The sequence below is a fragment of the Megachile rotundata genome, chromosome 7 (assembly GCF_050947335.1).
Source record: "Megachile rotundata isolate GNS110a chromosome 7, iyMegRotu1, whole genome shotgun sequence".
In the NCBI taxonomy this organism is placed as follows: Eukaryota; Metazoa; Arthropoda; class Insecta; order Hymenoptera; family Megachilidae; genus Megachile; species Megachile rotundata.
The window spans coordinates 18361253-18387657 of record NC_134989.1 but is presented as its reverse complement, the minus strand read 5'-3'; the positions used below and the strand labels follow the sequence as shown (position 1 = coordinate 18387657).

Here is a 26405-nt window from a genome sequence, read left to right as displayed (position 1 = left end):
GCCGCTGTTGGAGAAAGTTGGCGGAAACAAGGATAGCAAAATATGTGTGTATCGTCAGCGCTATACGAAGCTTTGTGGGCTGGCGCGGTGTCCGACTGGCAAAACGTTGCAAAGTTACCGGCGTGTCACGGTCCGCTGGAAAACTGGTCCATTCGTCGTGCTCGAGCCGTTGCCCACGATGCTTCTGATCGAGACTGCTCTCGTAATCCTCGAAATCATTTTAGGTTAAAGTCCGTACCGTTCATTAAATATTTTTCTTCGCCGACACAGGATCGTCGCCGGAGTATTTCTTTTCGATGTCTCTTAATCGTTTAAAAATCGGGAGAAACGTTGTTCGTCTTGGACACTTTGCTTGGTCGCTTCGAATCGCTGTTATAACTCGCCGCCGTTAGACAACCGGTCACGATATAGTATTTGTACCTCCTAAGGAGGTAAGAAGACGAAAGAATAGAATAATATTATCGGTGCACGGTGGCTCGACGGTGTCTCGATACATTCGAGACGGTTGTTCTCGGTCGTCGAAGCGGTCTCGTTAATTTAGATTCCGAATCTTGTTGAATTATTCAAGAGTAAACTCGTCCTGGTAATTCGCAGCTGCGTCGTGCATAATATCTCGGTACATAGACCGATAATCAAAGCTGTAATCCCGAGCTCCTTCGTTTACTCGGTCACCTGACCTGCGTTACAATCACTTTAGTTGTCGTTCTCCTCGTAATCCACGCTACTTCTACCAACGCGTCGCGATTCATCGATTTTCGTTTCGTAAACTTCCAACTTTTCATGCCGATAGAACACCTTTATTAGCGTGTTCGTTTAGAGTAGTTTAGATGAACGGGAGAAAATGTCTAGTAATCGACGGAAGATCGATTCAAGTTCGTAGGGAAAGGTCGGAGAAAGGAAATTGTTTGTCACGATTCGTTTGTTGCATTCTCCGAGTCGATCACGGATACGCCGACTCAATTTCCATGGTGTCTTAGCTTCGAACGCAAGCGCGTTCCAGGGAAATATTCGCGTGCTTAGACAAGCACCGACGAATAACAGACCGGAACTTACGAAAGGCTGATTTCGTATTCATGGAAAGCATCATGAGCGTTTGTTCGAAGACGACGCAGCTTGCGGCTCTTCCGGAACAGAGCGTACAACCTCGACGGCAACGTATCGAAAAGCTCGCTAGAAAATACATTTCCCCGGTTATTGGATTTCTATTGGATTATCCAGCGAATACCGACACCGTTTCTGTCTTAATGTTGTCACGGAAATATCCCGGGAATCAATTCCTCCGTCTAGCTCGAAACGATGGTATAAAGTCGAAATCTTACGGAGATTTACGTGCCGCGAACCGATTTAATCTTCCAGTTAAAACTAGGTAGCAGGCTTCATCGACTTTGGTAAATAATTAGTCGTTACTAATTATAAAAAACTTTGAACGTATGCTCCGGCAAGTTACCATATATTATAGCTGCGATTATCCGAATATTTTATCCGCGGGAATTATAATCGTTTTCCCGCGGTATAACGTAATCGAGACGCGACATTCAACTCGTTTACGAATAACGATAAACGTATTCGAGTGGTCAGGGTAGTTGTTGAAAGCGCGATTCAACCCTGGACGAGAGTCACGCGGAGGTCGATGGTCTGGATTCGCATTGGCAAGGCTCCAATCTTGTCGACTGTACGGGATGCATCTTCGGCAAAATATTTACCATTAGCTGTCGATCTTTCGGACACGTTTCGTAAAAAGGCACTGATCGGTATTCGTACGAATTAATCGTGCGTGGTACTTTGGATTTTCGATTAAAATTCGAGTGAATCGAATTTAGTTGGACGATCCGACAGGTCTTATTAATTGCAAAAAGAAAGCGAAGTTAATGGAAAATAACGGATGACGATTTAATGGATTACGATTATACGTAACAGCTATTTTACAGCTGCGAGGTAGTTTATGGAATTATTGACCGTGTATTCGTATTTATCGCGACGTATCGTAATCAGCCTAGCGTACAGATGTTCGACGAACAAAATGGTCAATAGAATTTTCATTAACGACCGGATACGTACCGTAGAGTCGGTTGAATTAATCGACGAATAGCTTCAACGTTGCCACGATTCTGTGGGTACATTCCTCCGATACCGCTATCGATTCTTCGAACCGCAACAGTTAAATAGAAATCCAATTAGAACCCCTTCAATAAATAACCAAGTTCCATTGTAACCGCATTTTACGATAGTCTGCATCCACCGTACTTTTAGCCTTTCTTTTCGCATACCATTTGCGACCTATCAAATTGTCCGTTATCGAATTTCGTCAACGCGTTATCGATGATTACCGATAGCGTGATCGGAGACAGCATTTTCGAGCCGGTTCGCTCGACAGGCCGAAATAGGTGGTCGAAATGAAAGTAGAGAGAATCGCGTCGTCCATTCGAGAAGAAAGGTTGTCGAGTGCTCGCGGGCCAATAACGGAAGATGTTTAATGTCGGGACAGAACGATAGTTAGAATTCCGACGAGTTCAGGGGTAGTTGGCTGAAGCCCTCGAGAATAATCGCATTATGGTTCTCGTGTATAGCTCTCGTTACGTTCTAGCCGTCGCGTCGCGACTCGCTTTCTCGTCTCTCGTCGTCACGCTGGACGAAAGGGGTCGAAATGGAGTTCCTTTTTGAGAAACGGTTTCCGTGTTGTCCGACTCGGTGACCTTTATGCGATGCTTTCCAACGAATGACAACGGAAGCAACGACTACGATACGCGAGAAACAGGATGTAAGCAGCAGAAACAGAAACAAAAGGAAGTTAAACAGGATCAAGTATAAACGCAGCGTTGCCGTAACCGTGTTTCGTAGAAGAATGCGGCTTTGCTTCGGACCATCGCGTCGGCCAAGAGGTTTCGACCGTTTTCTTACGCAACTGCACTTTTACCTTTTTTCTTGGCTCGCGCTCGCTAGCCGGACAAAAGCCCGTTCGATCAGCATTTCTCTCGCTTACGAAAGAGATTCCAAAAATCTATTTTTTTTTTTTTTCCAATTTCTTCGCCGGAAGATATATTTAATGCGATAGTTCCTTTTCGTAATTTACCTCGTAAATTAACTTTGGACAATCGCTATTGTTCGAGCAAATATACCCTAACTTTTCGAAGAACGGATAATTTGGACTTTGGATGCGATAAATTCGGAGCCAACAAGGAACAATGAATTTTTCCAAGACGTTCGACAACGCGAGATCTATTCTAGAGAACGTAACGACGCGCCGAAACGAATTGCCTTCGGAAGCTTGCGCCGCGAGAATCGAAGGGAGAACAATATTATCGTAAACAGGATCGAATTATTTCAGCAAGCTTTTTCAACTTCTCCGCGTCTCTCTTTTTCTCCAATCAACATTATTTATCGTCTAACTTCGAGTTAGGGACCGAGGTTTCTTTCCTTCGAACGAATTTTCCTTCGAACGTATTACCGATCTTAAAATTTATTTTATTTATCGATACTTCGAGAGTATCTAAAGTTCCAAGACTGTCGGACGAAATTCGAAACGATTCGGAGCGCATCGTCAACTACGAATACATAATCTTTACGCGAGTACCTCGGTAATGCCTTTATTAATCGCGGAATAAACGAGCTATCGTTATTCATCGTGTCGCATTCGAGATAAGTCGATTCAACCTGGATGCATCCTGCATACAGGACCTACTATTATCGTTGCCGTTAAACGCGCTGATAAGCGACTCGTATTCGATGCTCCCTTGCTTACAAGTCGGTTAATGTCCTAACAAATTGACAATGCCAGTTCCTACTAATTGTTAGAACGCTCTCAGAAATAACATGTAACATGCTAAAATTATATTTTCCTACTTTCGATGTTTTCGTACTCTGTAAAGTGTTAAAAGACGGTTGCCGAGTGGAAAATGCCGATATTCTGTTAGCGAAATGCGGATATCTCTGTTCCAATTCATCGTTGTCCGATAACGTAGAGTTTACGCGTGGTTGGGCCAAAAAGAGAGAACAAACACTCGCGGTAAAAATCGCGGTAAAAATCGCGGTAAAAATCGCGGAAACGAAGGTAATTGGTCTGAAAATATGGGAACAAAGATAACGTTCTGTGCGTATTTCTCGAATTTTTGCATTAACCATTAAAATCCAACGTGTTCGCTGAGTAAACAATTATACCGTGCATATACGAACGAACGCTAAAGAAACACCATGGTATATGGCATAGAAAGTTTACGACAGGATTTGCGAACAACGTTCCAGGCGAATATTTTAAACGATTCGCGCGAATTAAACGCGCCTTAATCGTCCTCCCCGCTTTACTACGTATTAACGGTAAAAAGCACTTTCTGTCAATGTTTTTCACGAAATCTCGAAATTCCTGAACGAATAAAATACTCCCTTATACCGAATATGCAACTGGAGAAAACCGTAAAGTTAAAACGAAGGATTTTCCAAGCTACGATACCGAGATTCAATTTTCCTGCATAAAAAGCCGACGATCCGCTATGCAAAGGTTGACGAGCACTTTTCCTGGCTACATTGGTTGTTCCCTCCCTGGAGACGATTTAGTTTCCTCCTGCGGCAATTACAGTACGAACGTATCATCGAGCTTTGTAAACTTGGCACGTTGGTGTTGCAGCGAGGTTCGTCAAAGGGTTTGTACCGCGAATCCATGGCAAATAAGGTCAGGCTCGGAAGGATGAGGGCAAGGTGAGCTAGGTTGAATAACGCATCGAGCCAAAGTGAATTAGGAGGCCGTTGATAACACGGGCAAACGTATTTAGCCGTCTGGCACGGAACACTACGGAGACTACATACATACATGTATATCTCGAAGGTTATTGTTACGAGCGGGCAAAAAGAAACGTTGAACACGTTGAACGCGTTTCGCGGGAAAAACTAGCGAGCGACGATAAGCTCGAAACGTACAGGATAATAACTCGTGTCGCGTACTCGTTTTAGCAGAGAACGAATTAACCGCGATTCCGATTTTTCGGGCGAAGTATTCAATCGGTATACGCGTATGTATACGTACATGTATATCGAAGCACAAGGATAAAAGAGAAAACACGAACCGATAGGTAGAAAAATGTCCAAGTTCTAGTTTCGTTAGTTTGCCGAGTCTCGAGAGCGAGAGAGTAAGAAAAATTGTTAAATGTCAGTTTCGCTGATCTCGAGTCGAATTGAATTATGTACATGGAATTAGACAGACTCTTTTCAACTCGATATAACATAAATTGGATAGAATCGAACGGAATCGAACGGAATCGAACGGAATCGAACGGAATCGAATTAGGTCGAATTAAGAGGAAAGAAATAATTTTGAATTCGATAAGGGGGAATACGGGGACAATAAGTTGCTTGTTACCGAAAACATCTTTCGCGAGTTGCGCGTTCTTCGCGTGCTCGAGCGTTGAAGAGGTCGAGGATCGATGTTAGCCTAGTAAAGGCATTTCCCTCGACGATCCGGGTTTTCATCTTTGGCGAGTACGAGACTTCTCTGAGAAGCAATCGAGTTAGAACGCGGTAGCTCTGTTAATTTCACCGAGTTCACCGTGTTCATTGAAGCGCCGACGTTGCTCGCTTGAAATTCCGGTCGCGCGTTACTCGGAAACCGAAGCTTCCGGTTGCTGTAAAGATCGTTTTCTACACGATATGTACGTCTCGAGTAAAACCGTTGTACCCAGCTGTTGCTTAGACGCGACGGCAGGATAAGAGCTGGCTTTTGCTCGTTATTCGCTAAGATTTGCCAGCCACCTCGCGATTTATCTTTCGCAGAATTCTATGAATTCTAGTTTCCTACTTTTCCCTCTATTCTCTTTTCGAGATCACTCGACGATCGAAAGACGGAATATTTTTCGCAGCATTCGCGAACAACTCGAAACACTTATCGATTCGCTTCGCGTATCTTTTACGAGCATTTCGGTGCGATATAGCCACCGATGGCAAGAAACGAAGCCATAAGCTGTTAGCTGTCCGACATCTTCGGTAGGATTTGCTAAGCGACAATAATCCATCATCTCCATCGACGACTCGGAGCTGACAGGAGGTCCATGATTGCTTCTAGATTCCCCTGCTCGAGTTTCAGAATCGACTACGAGAAGCTAACGCTCGTGGCGTGCCATGCGATAAGAAACAAACCGGTAAAATAATCGGTCTCGTTATTTCTTCGCGAAAGAAGACTCCGAGTCGCGTTTAAATTCATTCGGACGATTCGCGTCGCGGTTCGGTCCAATTCGCGTCCGAGATGTACGCGACACCGAACAATTTGAAAATTTTTCCGCAGAGCGGACAGAGACGCGAGCCGGTAACCCACTTACATACAAAATCGTCCTTCCACTCGGTTTACTCCGTCGTCTTCGAGTCTCCTTTCTTCCACGATCTTCTTCGACCGCTGTATTCCCTGCTATTTTCTCGAAACGATCAGCGTTCAGGGTAAAAAGGAGAGCGCGGGCGAACGAGCAACCACCATTTTCGCGTTTTTAAGAGAAACGTTGTTTGGTCGGATGCGCTTTCGATAATCGCGCTCGAAATATTCGTCGATAAATTTTTGTTCGGGTAATTTCGGATCAACGGACGGTAGATTCTCGTTAGGCAGCTTGTCGGAAACGAGGTGGTAGGAGCGGACAAATTGTTAGAATCGGGCCACGCGACAGCGCGAGGCGTTATTCGACGAGTGGCAGTTTGATAGCTGGCGCTATAGCGCGTTGGAGAAATGGGACGCGTCGGGAATACAAGTGGAAATTATTGGCGATTTCCTCTGTGGTTCGGTTCCAAAGTTCATTCGGACGCGGATGATTACATCGTGCGCGGCTTAGCCAGAAAATCTGATTGGACGGATTGGTCGTGGATAATTTACAAGGATCGAACACTCGAGGTAGCTTGCAAATATTTGTACGGGACGCCGCGTCGGCGTCGCGACATCGCGAAATGTTTGCGAATCCATCGGGCCAACTTCGCCTTTCAACTAGATCTACAAGAAATCTTTGAAAGGAGTCAACGACCCGTATTGACCGTTCGAGAATTATCCGGCTCGTCAGTCATTTAACGTTATTTATATTTATGAACGAATCGGAGAACGGCTGCAAATACCTTTTGTGCGTGGTCACGATAGAAATGATAATACCTGTGCTGCAATTGACAGACGAGATCGAAGAGACGGAAGTAATTTTCTTAAGAAATATCTTAAACTTCTCGAGTTGAAGAAAGTTTCCGTTTAAATCGTAATGACGGAAATTAATCGATCCTTTCAAGTTTCGAGGGTCATCGAAATTCAACGATTTTCGATGGGTATATGTCGGCTACGACCTAGTCGTCGTAATCTCCTGACTCGTTTCTACCCTTCTCCGCTGTTATATCCACTTAAATATCTCGCTTTCGCTTTTTCTCGTTGGTCCATTCAATTATTTCATCGAACAAACGAAGAGGAAACAAGGCGAAATCGGAAATCGGCGAGGAAAGATAGAAGCTGCCGATTCAACGTTTCCATACGGTTCCTCCTACTCTTTCTTAGCAATTCCAGCTGGTTTCTTGCAGCCCCTTTAATATTATGCCGAGCATTCCCGACCGCGGAAAGAAACCCTTCAAGTTGCCGGTGTGTGCAGGCAATTGTTTCGTTTCGCAAATATTGTATATGAACTCGTGGATTCCGCTCAGCGTCGATTGCTTTTTGCGTCTGTGTTTTCCATGGGGTGGGAACACGTTATTCCGTGCTCCAGTAATTTCGAAGTCGATTAATCTTTCGTGGCTCAGCGAATTTTAAAAGCTGACACGTTTATGGCCGATTGATATAGTACCGTATCTTTTCAGACCTTACGTATTATTTTAGAAATTGATCGTTTTAGCCGTTCGCGGCGTCGACGCGTCGAGTAACGCGAAGAAAATACCTAGATTACTACCTAGAATAGTTTCTGTTCTATGAAAAATCATGTAATTATCGAATCGTCTCGGTTCGCTTAGTCAATGAGAAACCGCGAAATTGCTTTCGAGCTATTTGACATGATTTTCAATAGGAAATCGTGTTAGCGGCATAAGGAAAATATAGCCGGTGTCCGGTCAAGGCATCGTCCAACGAATGTTGGAAAATTTCGAAAACGGAAATTGTTGTTTTCCACGATTTCATCTCGTCGCGTGTTATACGTCGAAAGAAAATAAGAAGCTGATAGAGAAGAACGGCGTGGAAAGTTGATAGTCGAAGGACGAGCGCAGGAGAGGACGGCCAATAAAAGACGAGGACTGAAGATCGTTGAACGAGTGTTCGTGCAAGTGGCAGCTAACCGCAGCTTTTCTTTGTCACCGAACTTGAACCATTTGTTCACCCACTTTGTTCGTCGCTCGTCGTTCCTCGCTCGTTGCCCAGAGGGATGAAAACAGCAAAAAAAAGACGCTTAAAAGAGAGACGTTGGATCTTCCGAGTGATTTCCTCCTGTCGAGCGACAAACGCGGACCTTTCGAGTGTTCTCACCTCGATTCGATTGTAAACCGAAGAGCTCGTAGACGCGAAAAAATCAGTCTTACCGATGCATCGAGTTACTTTTCATCCTTTTTATTCGACCGTCTTCGAGAAGGAAGCTTCGAGAGGTAAAACGTGTCCCCGATTTCACGGTAGCGAGTAAAAAGATGCGTAAGCGTAAGCGCGAAGAAAGGAAAACGTTGTACGGTATCCTCCAGCGAAAATAGCCGTGTAAGCCATAACTGGCGCGTAAACGTTTATTCGGACAACTTTGATCGATTGTCGGCTACGAAGAAATTTCGCCAAGATCTCGGTAACTATGGTCGCGATTAAAAGAAAATAACAGAATTCGGTCTGAAACGGAACATCCTGTATACCTCTGGTCGTATTTAATTAGAGCGGGGCAAGTTCGAAAGACCGTTCGCTCGCAGAAATCTTGTACAATTGAAAAGACAAATAAAGCGAAAGGAACCGAGTTTAAACGTAATATTTCCATAAACTCTCCTGACGGTGATCTGTTCTTTCGCTTTGTTCATCCCTCCGGCTGGGGGGACGAAGGACAACGAGAGACGCTCAATTTCATTTCTCGCTGGCTGTTGCGTTATCCGGGATAAAGCGGGACGTTTTCCCGGTGGAACAGTCGGATTTAGCTCGGAAAAGATCGCGCGTTCTTCATAATAAGCATAAAGCAGCCATAGAGAATGCTATAGACTATAGAGAGCGACTCGACGTATAGTTAGCCGAGTCTCTATTTTTTTGAAAAATCCGCGCTCCGTTCTTCCTTCTTTCGCGAAGAAGGTACCCGAGTGGTTGTTCGCTTATTCGTTCGCAACGAACTTTGTCGTTGCGGGAAAGGAGAGAGAGAGAGAGGGAGGAAAGTACGAAAAGGAAGGCTTGGTTTTACGTACACCATGAGTTACGTTTCTCACAGAACTTCCGAGAACCGAGTAATATCATTTGAAGGTAGTTGAAAGTTATCAAGGCTATCTAACCACTCCGAAAAATACGCGCATCTCGGGCTCGTCGTTACTAACGTATTCGCGTCGTCGCGTTGAATCACCCCTGTCAAACTTTCTCTGAAACTCGCGTAACGAAAGCTACGCGTAAATTTCATTTTCCGTAGTTATCAACGATTTCGTGGCGAAACTTTCTCGATAAATTTTAATCGACAGTAAGATTTTTGTGTTTCGCGTTTGCTCGAATCGAATAACGGATAATTGTATTAGAGAGAAACGCGAACGTCGCGAATGAAATAATTTCGTTGAAAGTCGTTTGATCGTCGGCAAAGCGAAAGATCTAAAGTTCGTTATCGAATGACACCAGGTAGGTCCATTAATAGAGGTTCGCGTTCAGCCAAGAAGTTGGACGTTGTTGCGGCAAGTGCCGAGCCCATCAAAGGTTACGCGAATCGCGTGACCAAGTTGCCGAGGCAAATAAGCTTGCGAGAGTTTACGCTCTCTCGTCACCGGAAACGAGCGTATCTTTCGTTCAAATTCGAACGAAATTTGAAAATAGAAAAGTACAATTCTATTTCTCGCCGTTATGATCTTCCTAGTTTAAAATGTCCTCGTTGTTCCTCCTCTCTAGCCCTGCGTGACGGAATAGTTTCGAGAGGTAGCGTAATAGAGAGTTTCGGGCGCGAACCGAAATCGCGGATTCGTCGTATCGGATTCTTCCGAGGTTCGACCAACTTCGAGACATCATTTTTAAGGGGGCAAACGTTCGATTCGATCGGAGGATATTATAAGGATGATAAAAGAGGAATTTCGATGCGCGGAACCCGTCATTCAGCGACGTGTCGGTAAAAGACGATATTTGTCTCGAGACGTAATACCGTGTAGCTGTTGCGTCGCCTACATTGCTAAATCTCATTCCTACCGCGCGTTTCCATTGAAATTGGATTTCTCGCGCTGGATGCCCCCAGAGGCGACGCGGTGGAACTTTGGTACACAGAACTTTCAGACACGGCAAAGCGAAGGTGGACGGAAAGCGGAAACAAGCGCGTTTAGTTATCGGCAAGAAATTCGAAATTTCCTTATCGACGCGATTAACTATCCATCGTCGACGCGTTCCTTTTAAAAGTTCTATTCGAAGATAGCGATCGCTCGGTAGTATAGTATTCTTCGAATATAATTTATCGTCTACTCACCGATCTTGACGACCGAGGGTAGCGCCGCGACGTCGAAAGACAGTTGAAACAGCCGAAGCACAAAGACAGTGGCTAGCAAGTAGCCCAAATTCATAGCTCATCTCGAAAGCCCACCTTTGCGGCCTCTTGTTGGCCCTTTACCACCGAACACCACCGCGCGAATCACGTCGGCATGCCACGACACTCTGCATTTACCTGGGAACAAGTTAACAAAGTTCACGCGAGTTTCCAAGTTCGCGTCCGTTTCAGCATTGAAATGCTCGAAACGATAAACAACGCGGTGACGTTATCTCGGTTAATTCCTCTGCAGATAGCGCGAATACTTTCACCTGCTTCGATACAGAATTGTTCCAACTACGTTTCTCTAATCGTCTTTTAATAACGGCTGTTATTCCTGCGATCTCCACCTTTTTTCATTATTATATCATTTTATATTATATCGCTTCGTTTTAAACCGATTGTTTTTAAACAATGGAAAATGAAAATGCTAAATGTATTGTTTCGATATTCGATGCGATTTCGCGCGTTACAATTCCAAACGATTCGCTCGGTGCGATGCAATTCGATTGGACATATTTCGTTTCGTCGCGAAATTTAACGAACAACTTTTGCGGACAGAAACGATCAATTAGCTAGAAAGATGCGACTTTTCTTCTCGTTCGAGTGTCGCAATATCGTGATTCGATAGGTAGCGGTGGGAATAGTAAATGGACACCGGCATAGTCTTGTACCAATTATTCGCGCGTGTTTTAATGAAATAATCACCCGCACGTTATTCTCTCCGGTATAACGATATAAAGAGAATCGTGTTTATAATTAGACTTGTACGTTATCGAACAGTCCATTATTTAACTGTGGTCATTGAACAAGCTTAATTGGTAGTCCCGCGAACATAAATATACCGGTTACAACGAAAATTCGTACAACCCAGTTTTGGTTAGGTATTGTAAACGCGTTGCTTCGTAGTTCGTTTCAAGTCGAAATTACCATAAATTAATAAGAGGCGACGTATGAACGGGTGGACCGAATTAGCGGTCACTGAATTATTCGCGTCGACAAATCTACTAGATATGTCCTGGTTGGACAGTAGAGAAATAATCGAACCGTTATATATCAGTATTAAATTTCGGGACAGAAAAATTTTAATGGTTCCCGTTGTCACCAGAGATTTACGACATATCATTTATTCCACTAGCTATTCCGTTATAAAAAAAAAAACAAAGAACGAAAAAACAATTCGTCGTCATACGAGCAACTATTTCCTATTCGCTCAATCGCGTGTTGTTCGTGTTGTTCTTCGTTATTATTATAGTATACGTAATTCTAGTAAATAAACGAAAGCGGTGTTTTAAAGGAAAAAAATATAATTTTATTTTTGTTATTAATAAATGAACGTTTCGACGCTTGGACGGTACTTTAAGGTAGTTGAGATTTTTTTCGGTAGAAAAGGAGAAAGGGAAGAAGAGGAAGCGCTTGTTATTTTCTCGTGGAACAAACGGAAGAAAAGTTGAAAACGACCAAAGGATACGTATCAAATCCGATTCAATATGTATCTGATTGGCTGTGGAACGGAAAGTTGGTAGAATTTGGTGAGCTTCGTCGTGAAATTTACATTTTCCACACGGCCCCTGGAGCGCTCTTCAAAGCGCAAATTTATTGTGGCAAACATTGCGCTGCACGAGGGTCCCAGCATGTAAAACTGAAATTTATTCGTCCATTTTCGAGAATCATTTTCAACGAACCTGCGGCCGGTGGAAAAGGGACAAACGAAGCAGACGAGCGAGCACAATATTCGATGATGAAATGCTCGACGCTGAATCGGTGTTTCGATGGTAATCAAGATACTTTTTCGACTCTTTGCAAACGCGATTGTAACAGATATTTTAGTTTCGTTCGGTTAGGCGAACGGAAGAGAAACGTAAACGTTAGGCGATCATTTTTCTTCGAGTACGATTTGACTTTAGATCAGCGTTTGTTTTTTCTTCCGCTGGTCACTCAACTATACGAGACAGTGGATAAAAGGAACGGACAATCGTTTGCCACGGTTTCGACAAATGGATCGACCCTTTGGTTACTCTGGGATTCGTAGATAGCGAAATCCAGGAATTTGTTCGAGGGATTTCTTTCTCCACGGATATCGTGCGAACTAGCTTACAGAGAAGTACGAGGACTCGGCGCTTTTATTATCTCTATTATCGTCGTTACGTATTTCTATTGAAATTCTCGCGATAATACTCGAACGACTTTACCGAGTATTTTAATTTTCCTATTTTCGCGTTCTTTCTTTCAGCCTTTCTTACGACCGATATCGTAACGGGTATAAATCGCAAGCTCGATATAGCGGTTAGGTTGTTTCGCGAAATTCGAAAATAAAGTCTGTTGGGCTCGTTCGATCCATAGTTCGAGCGGCGACACGCGTTTTATTCCATCTTAATTCAATGTAACGATCGTCCGGTGGGTCAGAGGGAAGAATCGGTGGCAGTTTCTTGCTCGTTCATCGAAAGAAACAACGTAACAAACGACTGTCCGCCTCGGCCCGATTCGCGGTAACACGACCTCGTATATTTCGGGTAATTTCAACTGGTAGACTGGCTGGCGACTTTTTGGATATTCGCGTACTTTCGTTACTTCGAACAAGCTACGTTGAAAACTTTCCTACCGATCTTACTAGTGAAATATTCGACAAATCAAAAAGGTCGGTGTGATACGACTCGATGTCGTTTTTGTCCAGGACGAAGGTAAAGGAATAGTGAAATACGTGCTCCTTTGTTCGATACCAGGATAATTCGTCTTTTTAGTGGCAAGACATACAGGGACGCGAGACCGACACGAAAGATAAAAGAAGTTTACAAAGAACGTCCATTCCACTTCACTGTTTGAATATCTTCCTGAATCTATCCATTTCTAGTATGTTTATTTTTCTTCCTTTTCAACACTTTTGTCAGCCACTTTTTCTTTTATGATTTATGATCGCTTGTAGCGTCGGTCGGTGAGATCGCTTCGAAACTTTGGATAAAGAAATTGAGAAATCGATGTATCGATGCACCTCGATCTTCTTTTTCGCTCGACCGCATAGAAATACATCTTCCTCGGGCGAAAATATCTGTTTGCGTGTATCGGATTAAAGATAAGCGTCCGCGTTCGTAGCGTGGCTTTCAACGTTCGCTAAAATAAATGATCTAAATGAATGGCCCAATGAAACGTACATGCTTAACATCGTACGTATAGCAGTGATCTAATATCACTTATTTGTCGCATACGTATCGGTAGATCGATATACGCGTTCGAGTAGGCTTCTCTTGGATTTTTCTTCGCATTCGTTCTAGTCTCTCCTCGGCTAACTAGTACACCAATCTTTTCGACGAGTTTCCTAAAGGAACATACTGCCAGGTTCCGTTCGCGTTCCCGTTCGCGTTTCCGTTGGAAATAACCGGTCACGACATAATTACTTACAATTAGTTGACACGATATATCGTCGATCGAGCTCGAAACGAGTCGAGGATAGAAAGGATGCGCGTCAAAGGGCCAGGAATTTTGCAACATTTCGCAGAACCATCGACACGAACTGGTTTTCGCTTATGCGGGCGATTCCGCAAAAGGCTCGACGGTAGATGGTTACGTCAGCTCTTACAATAGCTGCATCGATTGCGAGCATTGTGCTTTTTTTTATCGGTCGACCAATCTGTTCGGTAACCATTGAAAGATTCGCGAAATTAGTCGCGTCGCACTGTACGAAACACGTTTCTACCTTACGCTATATTTCCTATTATTGCTCCCTTCTATATCGAACAGCGTTTTTACCGATCAAATATTTATTAAATAAATGTAGCGATCGCGATATTTCGCTAGCGGTACGGTTCGTCGCTTCGACTAAAACATAGTCTGATAAATTTGGCTCGAACGATATGGCTGGCAACGCTTCGTCCGCGCGAAAATTTAATAAAATACTCGCACGACTTTTTCTTTTCTTTCTCCAGTCTCGACGCAAATTTGACGTCGCAGCGCCGATCACTCGGAACAGGAACACCGGCCGTGGATCGAATTAAATTCTTCCGGTAATTGTAAGGGCTGTCAGCGTTGCTGAAACGCTTCCCTTTAATTTCTCGTTTGTCCGTGGAAAATAGTTCATAACCGTTTCTACGGCGGCGAATTAAACGAACGACAACCGGTGCACCGGTCAAAGTCAAAGCAAATTGCGACAAAAGGGTACAGTTGACAACTGCGACTATTTATTCGGTAGAAAAATATCGATTCCACTGGTTGCGTGAAAAAATTTATCGAACCGTGATACGATCGAATGTTTGCAACGGCAAAAAACGAGAAAACTTGGGGCCGAATTTAACAACCGATTTCCAAATGAGACTTGGAAATTGATCAAGAAAGTTCAGGCAAGGCGAAAGATTTTCTTTGCATACTCGACAGCAAAAAACGTGTTATCGTGTGTGACGACCGAAATATTGACGATTAACAACTCGTTATAAAAAAGAAAATTGGACCGTATTGGAGCAAAAATTCCTCTAACGTATACAAGTGAAATTTCATTTTATACGTGTACGACATCGATTAACCGACGCATGCAACTGCTTTCAGCCTCTATCGGCGTATTGTATACACAGTAAAATCTTTTATTGCATCTACGTTATCTTATTAGAAGATTTTTCTTCTATTAAAAGCAACTTGTTAAAATGAAAATTAAATTAAATTAAAGGCAAATGTTACTCGTAAACGTTGGCACGTGTATGTACGTAAAAACGTTTACCACCGCTAACCTAGACCTAGGGAAACCTAGACCTAGAAGAAATGAAGTTTCTCCCGTCGAGAAACCTTGACCTAGAGAAACCGAAAGAAATCTAGAGCTACGGAAAATTAGACCCGAGAAAACATAATACACGGGGAAGATTTCTATTCTATTTTCTATAGATACTTCGGAGAAATGATATCGAATATAAAGAAAATCGCACCGCGTAAAAATGTTGAGGAATAACTTAGGTTGTTAAATATCGACATAGGGTATGTACCTAATTTATTGCAACGTTGCACCTCGATGCATTTGCAACGTTGCAAACTAATCGCAAAATTGCTTTTGATCGTCGAAGCCGAAATATGTCCGTTGCCATAATTCACCGTTTCCCGTGGTTCTGCGCTCGACCGTGGTTGTAAGCGGTCGGACGATATTAAAACTCGCGTCATTGTTCTGGCGCGTATTCGCGCGCTTTATACGCGATTACAAGATTTTCGTTTAACCAGGAGTCCGAACGAGTCCAAGTAAACCACGTTCGACCGATGCAACAAATCACGCGGAATGCAAAAATCGGACGAATATGCGCGACATAAAAAAATACCGTGACGTGACATCGGTATCGCGCCACGTGATCCTCTTCCGTTGGTTATTTACTCGGGAACAAATCAAGCTGGATGTACGTTACGAATGAAACATAGCCACGTGACATCCAGCTACGCGCGTATCTGTTTCGTTTCCGTTTAATTCGTTCGATTCGTGATACGTTGAAAGAAAAATGGCAATGTCGGAAAAGCACCGGTAACTCGGGCTCAAACACGACCTAAACTTACTTTTGGCTTTTAGGCAATAGAAAATAATATTTCAAGCGCGATTCGGAAAACTAAAATAATATACTCGTATACTCGTTGGTTTATTTTTTTCCGCAATTGTCTCGTTCGTTAACTTTTATCTAACGAATATGAAGGAATAAAATATTGTTTGCGATTCGATTAATTAAGCGTATCAACGTCGTAATCTGTTGTACAGTATATTTGGCAAATCGTTACGTATTTCTGTTTGCCGAGAGAAAGGTAAATTATATTCGAGTATACTCACCAAGCGTACTATCCCGAGGACGTCAAGTGTCGCCAAGTTGATTTACGATCTGACAAACAGGTCGACGGAAATCGCTGGATTTGTCGATAGACGGATGACGACTCGTGCACGATTTCGAAAAAGGTGGACGCAGAAGGGCATGCGTGATCGCTTTGATTCTCGCGGCACGCGTAAACATAACCTCTATGGCGGCCGAATTTTCATCGCGACGACGCAAACACAAACACCTTATCGAGACAGCGGCCGGCGCGCGACTGTCGCCGGCGCCGGTCCTTCGGTCGTCGACTCGCGAAACTATCCGAAATCGACCGAGCTGCGACTCGAGCCGGCCACGTGCTACCGTTGATCTTGCGCATGACCGATTCCACGTGCTTCGCGATCTTACGACAGGAATATCCTTCTCATTTTTATCATCCGTTTACGCTATTCGCTTATATAGACTAGAATCGAAGTCAATTTGACTTTTTAATCTATCACTCTACTATATTATTGACTCGATATTACGGCCATACGAAAGTTGCTTTCATTCTTTTTTCGGATAATAATCGATAGATCTGAGTTTGTAATAACGATCGTTGGTGATCAATAATGGCAGTAAACGTAGTGAAATGTTATGGCGGAGAAAATTTTTCGCGTAAAATTATTTTATTTACGTCCGGGTATAACGACAGTTTTCGCGAGAAAATTAAATATCGCGCGTAATAAAAGTATGAAGCGTGAAATATCATCTCGGGCTACCTCTCATTGATTTTTAGTTAGATATTGCTTGCAAGAAATTTAATGAAAGGACGAGAAAACCAGGTAGAACTATATAATGGCCTTATGATAATTAATAATGATTTATAGACTTTAGTAAGAAAAGGAATAAATATTAACGCCCTCTCCTTTCTTCGCCGTCTTCTTCACGGCATCTTGAATGCGCGAAAAATTCTAAGAAATAATAACTGTTTATCCCTGTGCCGAGGAATATTAAATTTTCAGTGAAAAGCTGTTAAAGATGCACTGTTAGAGTATTATATCAGCCTGACCTAATGTATACGTTAACGACTGCATATCGTTCCTGTACTTCCTATATACAGGAAGTTCTTTGTATTTTTTTACGTCGCAAAGTTAAATCGACTTTTCGCCCATGCACCGTAATTCTATTACTTAAATATGTAATAGAATTCAGCTGCGCGTTCTTAAGTAGCGCAGCTTTCCAGCGGATGAAAATTTCACGATAATTTTGTATCGTTCGGTGTGGGGATTTATAAAGGGGGGCCGATACTTTCGCGAGTTTACGACAGTTCTAAAGTAGGAACGCATCGGTGAAGATTAATTTCCAAAGAAATTTGGAAGTCTTATATTCGCGCTTATAGCTTGTCGCTATTTCGTCGTAAATTTAAGCGGTTTATATAAAATGCAACTACCTCGCGTTAGAAATTCAAGTACGCTAAAGAATTTCTTTATTTTTAGACATTACCGACTGCTTTTACTCGAGCCTTTTTTACGATATAAAGATTGAAAAACAGATCTTTGGGGAAAGCGAAGCTTTCAGAATGCGCGTACACGAAGAGGCAGCTCGAGGCAAGGACGCCGAATAAAAGTCTACTACTTATTGCTTGTTTTACTATTCATCCTCTTGAGCGAAAAATGAAGAACGAGGAACTAAACTGAAGAGGCGTTGTAAACTGAAAAGAGTTTTCAACAACTTTGCCCGTGGGTTAATCACGACTTGCCCGTGACGTATGCTATACCACACGGGATAAATTTCGATCGGCTGCAAACTGTGTTTCCATGAAAAGTAAATATAAAATAGCTATTAAATTCCTATTAAATATTTTCATTTGTTATGTTATTAACTTCGGATAAAGCCGTATTAAATATATATGTATTGAACGGGGTTGTGAGCGAGAGTTACGGGCGAGATATTCAGAATCTCGGCAAGTTGTTCGTTGAGAAAGTACGTTTCCAAGTTTGGCCAAGGGTATCTCAGCGACGATGCGCAAACAGTAAGAGCATCGTCGAATGCAACAGGTCGTACAACGTTTGTATTTCTGTGGATCAGGAGGTGGATTTAGTTAGGACACGAACCCGCCGATAAACCGCGAGGACGATGCTTTCGAATGGTTTGTCCGACGCGATTCCAGCTGCTGAAGCCAGTTGCCGGCGTATCCGAGGGATGGCGACGCTATCGACACCTACTGTCACTAACATTTTCTGCTACAATTTTCCTTCGGAATTTATTCGTTTTTCTTTTATTTCTTTTCTTCTACGAACATATAAACGGATTCTTGAATTTCTCATCGTAAAAAATAACAGTCTCGACTATTCCTTAGGACAATTTACACCATCGTTGCATCTTAAGTTTCGAATGTACACGTTTCCGCTTCCGCGATTCCGCGCAGCCGTAAACTTTTATTCTTTGTTATCCGACAGAACGAACAGCGGTTCTCGAATGCACGAGAAAAATTCAAGACACGCTTTGTCAAACTGTACCAGAAAACAGTTTGTTTCCGTTAACCAAAATAGGCGGTCCTTAACGTTACTTATCGTACTTTTGCTCGCGTTTCAACTTTAAACCGCACGAGTTTTGCATAATAAGAGTATCGTTTACGAATCGATGTTTCTAAGAGTCGTAAATTCGAATACCTGGTACGCGTATATGCATCGATCGAATACTGTACGCGAAGTGTGAAAACTTTTCAAAGGGTGTCCAGTGGTCAGAGAATTTGAATTGGCCTGAATGGCTGAACGGAGATCGGAGAAAAATGGAGATGGCAAGAGGAAAAGGAAAATGAATCGCGGGAAAAGAAGTTCGGTTTATAAGCGGTGTTGGGACGAAACGCGACGAACGCTGTACCGAATGGCGAAAGCAAACTGCGGACTTGTTTAAAGCGACGACTTCCGTTCTCGACCAGATTCGAAAGAACATATCCGCAGGAAATTTCTCGCGTTTTCCGGTTCGACGGCACACGCGCAACGACCAGATAAATGTCCGCGTAGAAAATTTGGCTGGCGTGCAGGGATAATCGATTCGAAACAAACATCGGTACTTGTCCCGCCTTTCTATCGAATCATCATCGTTTCGCTTTGAGAGATTACCGCGCGATTAATTAACCGGGTTGCCGAATTACCGTCTTGTTCGAACGAAAATTTCGCGCTGCGCGGAACAAGTTCGTTAACAGGATTATACGGTGGCCGATCGTAAACAGGAAATACGATTTCGTGTTAATACAAGCGTGATAGAAAGCGTTTCGGGTGATGTATAATGAAGTACAAATTGCCATCGCTTCGGTTGCACGCGCGAAACGTTTGTTCCAGCGAATCTTCCAGCGGAGCTTCTTCGCTTTCCTAACTTTTTGCCCATTGTAATAGTCTCTAACAATAAGACCGAAATAATTCTGCGCGAAACTCTGATGTTCTTCGCGTGTCGTAAATTATCCGATGAATCGAACGCTAAAGTACTATCTTAACTAATTCGAAAACACTCGGTGGTCGTTTCCATCGTGTATCGATTCGAAACTGGAATAATCGTTCAATTTGAAAAATTCTATGTTATTCACTTTTTTGTAGTAATTTAATCTAACGCGTCTTGACGGTAGGCGTTATCGTTAGAACACGTGACCGTACGAGAGCGTGACTCCGGTTTTAGTAAAAGTACTTGGTAAGCTGGCAGTATAACGACAGAGTACTCTATAAATAATGAATGTTTATTGAAAATTAGTGGAACGAGAATGGAAAATTTTCGGAAAGATAATGGAAATGGAACGTAAACTCGACTATTTAATGAAAGAATATTTAATGAAAGAATATTTGACGTTCGAATCGCGCGATTGAAAAGAAAGTAGCGAACGATCGTAACGAGAACGAATGAGAAATTGATGGTTGGCATATTCGAGAATCGATCAGGAAAGGAGAAACGGAAGGCGAAAAATCGTAAATGAATAGTAAATGAATCGAAAGGGTAAAAAGTGACAGGTATATTATCTCCTTTCACTCGACTGACGCGTAATTAATCCGACGATTCCCCTTAAAGCGTCGTTTGCATGCAATTTCAAGGAGCTTGAAGAAAACGCTTTCTTATTTTATTTCTTACTTTATTTCTTACTTTATTTCTTACTTTGTACGTAGAAAGAAGAAATCCGAATGCCGTTCAAGTCGTTCATTCGTGTAACAGAATCTTCTTTGGAAAGCTTTCGAAAATGATTTTTCTAAGCTTTTCCCTATTGTAGCCTGGTACGCGTGTTTTCGCGCTGTTAAATGGAATTTCCCCAAGTGGAAAACCATTTGCTCTCGGTGCTGAATTCTTTTTCGAGAACAAAATCTTCCCTTTTCGCGTTGATTTTTCGGATGAAACCTCGTAAACGCGATATATTAGAAATGTTTCTTAGGTTATTAAGTGTCCTTGCAAATTGTATGATGTAGAAGGAACTGGTTGAGATCCAATATCGCAGGACCATTTATCTTTGTCTGGTACTTCGTTTCCGCCAGATTAAGGCTTCTTTGTATCGCTACGATAGCCCGACGACAGTTTACAGCAGCGAGATCATTATTTACATAAAATAATGAGACAAAAAGTGTAGCGTTCCTCTTCTTGCGCAACGGGTGGGGTTAAATTTCAACAACGAAGATGTATTTCGATGAAACGCGGTGTACTTTCGATATATCCCACGTTTGCTGGTGTCGTCCGTAAATTCGTATAAAAGAATAAACGTGATCGTGAAACGTTGAAATTTTCTAATAATCCACGAATCGGATGATCTGCAATTGGATGAGGAATTCCGTAAAATGAAATTATACTAGGACGAATTGTTATCAGAGTTAGGCGAGATAAAGTCGAGGCGTAATCGGGGATGCATGTCAAGTCACGAATGGCCAGTGAATCTCTGTTTCTGATTCGTGATCGCGCGATGTATCGCCTCCACGTCAGAAGCGTCCGTTTTCCAATCGAGACACGTGAAATCTCACGCGCCGTTTGAATTTCTTTCTCTCTAGAAATTTTCTTCGTACGTAGCTAACCGACTTTTACGACCTTTCCAACACGCGTCACGTACCTGATTTCTCTCTTCTGGCTCCTCATCCCCTTTTTGTCTACGTGGTTGCAACGGTTATCCTTTACGCGACGACATTCCGCGCGATCTACCGTAACGACCTTCGATGTCGAATCTGTCGTCAAAGTTGAAGATAATGCGGGTGTACCGTAGCCGTGGCTCGAGTCGATAGTATCCCGCGATAACGAGAGAAAAACGGTTAACGAGCACGCTGTGCTTATGCTGTTTTCATTATGACCGTTTCTCACGGCGCAATTTTATGGAAGCAACCAAGAAACGACAAGTAGCTCGACAGAATCCAACTAGAGACACTGTCGATTCAAAAAGTACTCTCCTGTCCCCGCCGGGGAAGAAGAATGATATTTAAAGACGTTTCTCGGAGCTGCATCCATTCGATTCGACAGCGATTTATCACTGCTCGTAGGAAGGGACTCACAAATTCGCAGCACATTCATCGCGTGCACCTTGTCAGCTCGAAATCACGATCCCCTTTCAAACTATCCGGTGAAACCTCTTTCCATCAAATTCGCGCATCCATCAACGTCTCTCCTTTCCTATCGTAAAATGAAAGATTCCTTCTAACAACTTATTTTTCATCCGGACAAATCTAAACACCCTACGTTATTATTATTATAGGAATATCCTAAATATTGTTTACTGCCGTAATGCTGTAATTATTGCCGTAATGCTTATATGCTGTAATACTGCGCTAATAAAAGTTGTATGCTCGAATTTGGATGGTTCGCGAACCGAATGACGGTGTCGGACGATCGGGAAAGTACGAAGAGTCGTGTAATTGTATCTGCAGGTGGCGATAAAGCTTAGAATAAAAATGCCGATAGTATTATTTTGGAGAAGTTAACGGCACGTGCGCGATGTAGAGGGTGGGCCAACTGCATTAGAGTCGAGTGTATCCGAGCCCCAGGAACGCGTTACGCCATTACGAGTATCACCGAAGCGGAGCGTCGCGACGCGTTACCCCTGTTTTTCTCCGTGTTACCGTCAAATTGCCCCGTTTATTGGGATTCATTGTTGCCCACGGCGCCGCCGCATTTGCACGAGCTGCGGGATGCGCGGGGATGCTCGAAAAAAACGGGATAAAGCGTGTCGACCGAATTAATTCCCGTCGCGCCATTGTCGTCACTGATCCGACGTTTTTCGAAAGACCCCGCAGCTAGTTCGATCTTTGAAAATAGTCGATGAAACGCGTATGGCGTACGCGAAAGCAATTACGAGACATCCAATTACCGGTTTAGAGAAAATTTTCAAAGCGTTCGTTATATTTCTACTTTTTTCTTCGGCCGTTCCGTTCGTTTTCGATGGCTTTATCTTATTTAACATTTTTCCTGCACAATTACGACAAACAGTCGAGTAACCGTCGAATGTACGGGAAGACAGTAACGGAGAAAAAATGATCCCGTCGCGTTTTCAGCGTCCGTTCCATTAAACGATCCCGGCTCTGCAAGGGATGTTTACGCCGTTCATTGAATCAGGTATTGTTCACTTAGACAGCGTGTTCGTAGGTGCAGCATTCGTTTAACGAGCGGCAGGAGTAACGGGGTTGCGGGCACGGGGGTAGAAATTCCAGGGAATCACGATCTCGTCGAGCTCCATAAAATTTTGCTGGAGGCAGGGGTAATCGGATTCGCGTCAGGCAATGCTTTCACGCGATTCATTAAAGAGCCATTTATATTTCTCGATGGCGAAAAGTGGACGAAGCACGTTTAATGGCACGCGACCGACCGATTCAACGCGATATCCTGCCAAATAATTACTCGAACCATGAACTTCCGAGCAACGAACGAACGTTTTGCTAAACGAATGAAAAATAGGAAAATAAATCGCGGAAACAGAGAAGAAGAGAAACGGTCTTATCGCGCTTCCGTTAGGCTCGAGGAACGTCGAGTTCGATTGTCCCGGCACAACAATATTTCGATATTCTTTACGCGAATGTCGTCATTAGGCTCGAGTTGTCCTTAACGCGAGCGAAATGGAACGATCGATTCGTCGACTCGTTCGATTAAAATACGAAAGTCGCTTATCGCCGAAAATCGCGGACGCGCATATTTTTTCATCGCGTTGTCGCTCGCGTTATTACGAAACATTGCCTTCAGCGCGTGACTATGTACGCTCCGGACTTTGCATTATCTTCTTTTATTTTGCGCAACCTTTTCGTGTTTTCGCCGCATTCTTCTTTAATCATACGTGTCGCGCGTACCTTCTGATTTGGCACGAACGGTATTATCGTTTGTTTATGATTGTGCCGTAAGTAAGGATATCGTTTTCTTCGTGCTTATAAATCGAACAGATATATAAAGCGGTTACAAGAGTAATTCGGCATCGTGTTACGATTCGTACTATCGTTAGGATACTTCGGTTTACAAGTTCAAAAGATTTTATTTTATTTTATTTTATTTTATTTAAGGATTTTATTAACGCGAACAATGATCGTGAAAGGTCTCGTTTTCTTCGGCGTGTTGCTTTTCGTTTCTATACAGGTAGGAAACAATTATCGAGTTAGTATCCTACGTGTTTGACGAGAACGAAGCGTTAAAGCATTAAATTGAAAGGAACGAGCCGTAACGTTCGTACATTCAACCGGAAAGATACGTTTGTCTACGTTACACGAGAGCTATTTAAAGTTTCGCGTGTGCACACGGAGAAATTTTGAAATTTAAACGAATCGGTTAATTTTTCATTTATGTTTCTCCGCTATGCAGCATATATTTTTCTCGCGGTGGTAATAAACGCGATCGTTCGTTTCTATTCTATTTTATTGAACGCGAGAACGGAGAGAGAGAACAATCTATTGTTCTTCTTGTTAAAATTTCATTTTTTTTTCAGATGAATCGGGTTAACGCCAAACCTATTTTCAATGCCGATTTCCTGAAACTTTTCAATCTACAAGGATTGAACTCGCAATTTAAGAATCTATACGGACCAGTATCCACCGGTAATGGAGTTCTTGATGTTTCGCTCTGTACAGTATTTGTTGTTTAAAATCACACTGTGAAACTGTTTTATATCATTAAAAAAAAAAAATTATCTGTCAAGAATTCGAAGCTAAAAATTCGTGTAAAATAGTGAAAAAGTTTGTACTTTTTAAATCGAGGAATCGATTACTCGTCGTTGTTTCGCTGTTTCGAAGTAAGGGGAATAGAGAGCGAAGTTTCTGTTCCGTAACGGATTCGCGTTATAATTCAATTTCCTTAGTTTGGACTAAGGAAATGTAAATTTATCGAACTGTTTCTATCCGTAGGAATCACCGACTTTGCAGGAATGGCCCAATCGATGAATCTTCCAGGTGTTGGTGGAAGCGAGAAACAAGAACCCTTAAGTGGCGCCTCCCTCTTCAAGTTGCTTTCACCTTGAATCATTCGTACAACGAAGCAAGAAGATATGCAAAGTAGTTAATTATGTGTAAAATTCCGATAGCGTTACATCGCGAGCTGGAATTAGCTGTAAGATGGATTCTTGCAATTAGAATATTTTCAACGCGTATAGTGCAACTTAAAATACAAACATCTCGAAATGAACAACTATTTATAAAGATGGTTTTTATGAAATTTCTTCCCAATTAAGTAATCCATACTACGGATAAGGGACAATACAGCAACCTGTAGAAAAAATATTAAGCACGGTATAAGGAACGATCGTTTCGAAAGAACGTTTTTTAGGAGTAGGTAACAAAACCGATCTTTTGTACGAAATGCCGTTTGGAAGAGGTTCAAACGCGAAACGAGCGAAGCACTAAACGTTCGTTGCATCGTATGTGTACGGCAAAAGTCCATAGCGAACCAACTGGACACAGTCCATTTGCCTAGTGAAAGCGACTCTGTAATAATTGAGTTTCAAGCTTAATCGTCGAGTTTAGGTTAGGTACGTTTGCTATGATTCAACCGAAAGCAAAGGTTGCGCCAGCCATTCGATCATTTCGATCATACGCTGACTAACTAGATCGAATGGATAAATACGATTTCATTAAACCGCTGCCTTTGTTGTTTACAATTATGAAATTTATCAGCGTCATAGAGTGTGCGGAATAACGAACAAGTTAATTAATATTGGCGGTAATGTTCGATATACAGGATTTTAACAGCTAATAATAATAGATATCACGCGTCAAATACAGTTTTCGGTGGTAGCCGTTTCGAAATTTCCTCGATTATACAGCAAGAAGACGTACGGAAAATTTATGCAAAAAAAGGGCTAGGTTATATCGGTGTTAATAAATGTTAGGATAAAAGTGAGCCGATATACGCGTCCATTTTGTCAGAGGTAAAATCATGGTAAGAGAAGTACGTCGATGTCCATGGAAATAAGATGTAGAAAAAAATCGGTAGAAACCGTTGCGTAGAAACTTTTGCAGGTTGCTACACGCGACGCAACGGTTCGGAGAGGTAGAAAAATATCGCGGCCATTGTATGCAACGTGGTGGTTTGCTCGTGAACAGCTCGCTGCCATCAATGCCAGTTCGTTGGTTCTGGTTGGTCGTTGATTGTCCTTGCAGAACTTGTTCCCTTCCTAGTGTCGTGTGTCGCCAACGCAATGTCAACAAATGCATGGTTTGTCTCGTCGTTACCAGAGCGAGACCGTCTTTAGAAAGGATACGTCGAACGTCTGCGAACGGGGGTCGCGCCGTGCTCATTTTTTTCTTCCCACTCCGGAGAAACAACGAATGGACAAGGATAAACGTTTAACGCTGCAACGAGTAGAGGGGCGACTCGAACAACGGCAAGGAAGCACTGGATCCCGTGGGACCGGAAACGAGCACGGAGGGACCCGTTGCCGCTGATACGACAATGTTGCTTGAAGCCGTCCCGGTGACTGGGATCACAGCTTTAGCTGGAATTAAATTAATTTCTGCCGTAGCCGGTGCTACCGTGTTTCTCCGAGTGGTCGTCACGGTACTCGTGTTGGACGACGAACCCTCGATCTTAGTTGATTCCGTAGTCT

General features: G+C 42.8%; 3 protein-coding genes across 13 annotated transcripts in view; 1 reads left to right on the top strand and 2 right to left on the bottom strand.

The window, feature by feature from the left end:
• The window catches only part of LOC100878761 (glutamate receptor ionotropic, kainate 2), a 58822-nt gene extending 48102 nt beyond the window's left edge, over positions 1-10720 (bottom strand). For all 3 annotated transcript variants that reach the window (XM_003708387.3, XM_076533867.1, XM_076533868.1), the window contains exon 1: positions 10581-10720. In XM_003708387.3, coding sequence (XP_003708435.1) covers positions 10581-10674 — 94 coding nt within the window. In that variant the 5' untranslated portion in view covers positions 10675-10720. The remainder of the gene's footprint in view (positions 1-10580) is intronic.
• Positions 1-24999, top strand: part of Sesn (Sestrin) — a 142567-nt gene extending 117568 nt beyond the window's left edge. For 7 of the 9 annotated variants that reach the window (XM_076533861.1, XM_003708339.3, XM_076533862.1 and 4 more), the window contains 3 exons: positions 1-23947; positions 24294-24402; positions 24709-24999. The exon at positions 1-23947 is cut by the window's left edge. The gene's annotated coding sequence lies outside the window, so the exon portion shown is untranslated. Of the gene's footprint in view, positions 23966-24293; positions 24430-24708 lie in introns of all 9 variants that reach the window. The other 2 variants (XM_076533865.1, XM_076533864.1) reach the window with 2 other exon arrangements.
• Positions 23843-26405, bottom strand: part of LOC100878431 (uncharacterized) — a 5571-nt gene continuing 3008 nt past the window's right edge. The window contains exon 4 of the mRNA XM_012297514.2: positions 23843-26405. Coding sequence (XP_012152904.2) covers positions 26146-26405 — 260 coding nt within the window. The 3' untranslated portion in view covers positions 23843-26145.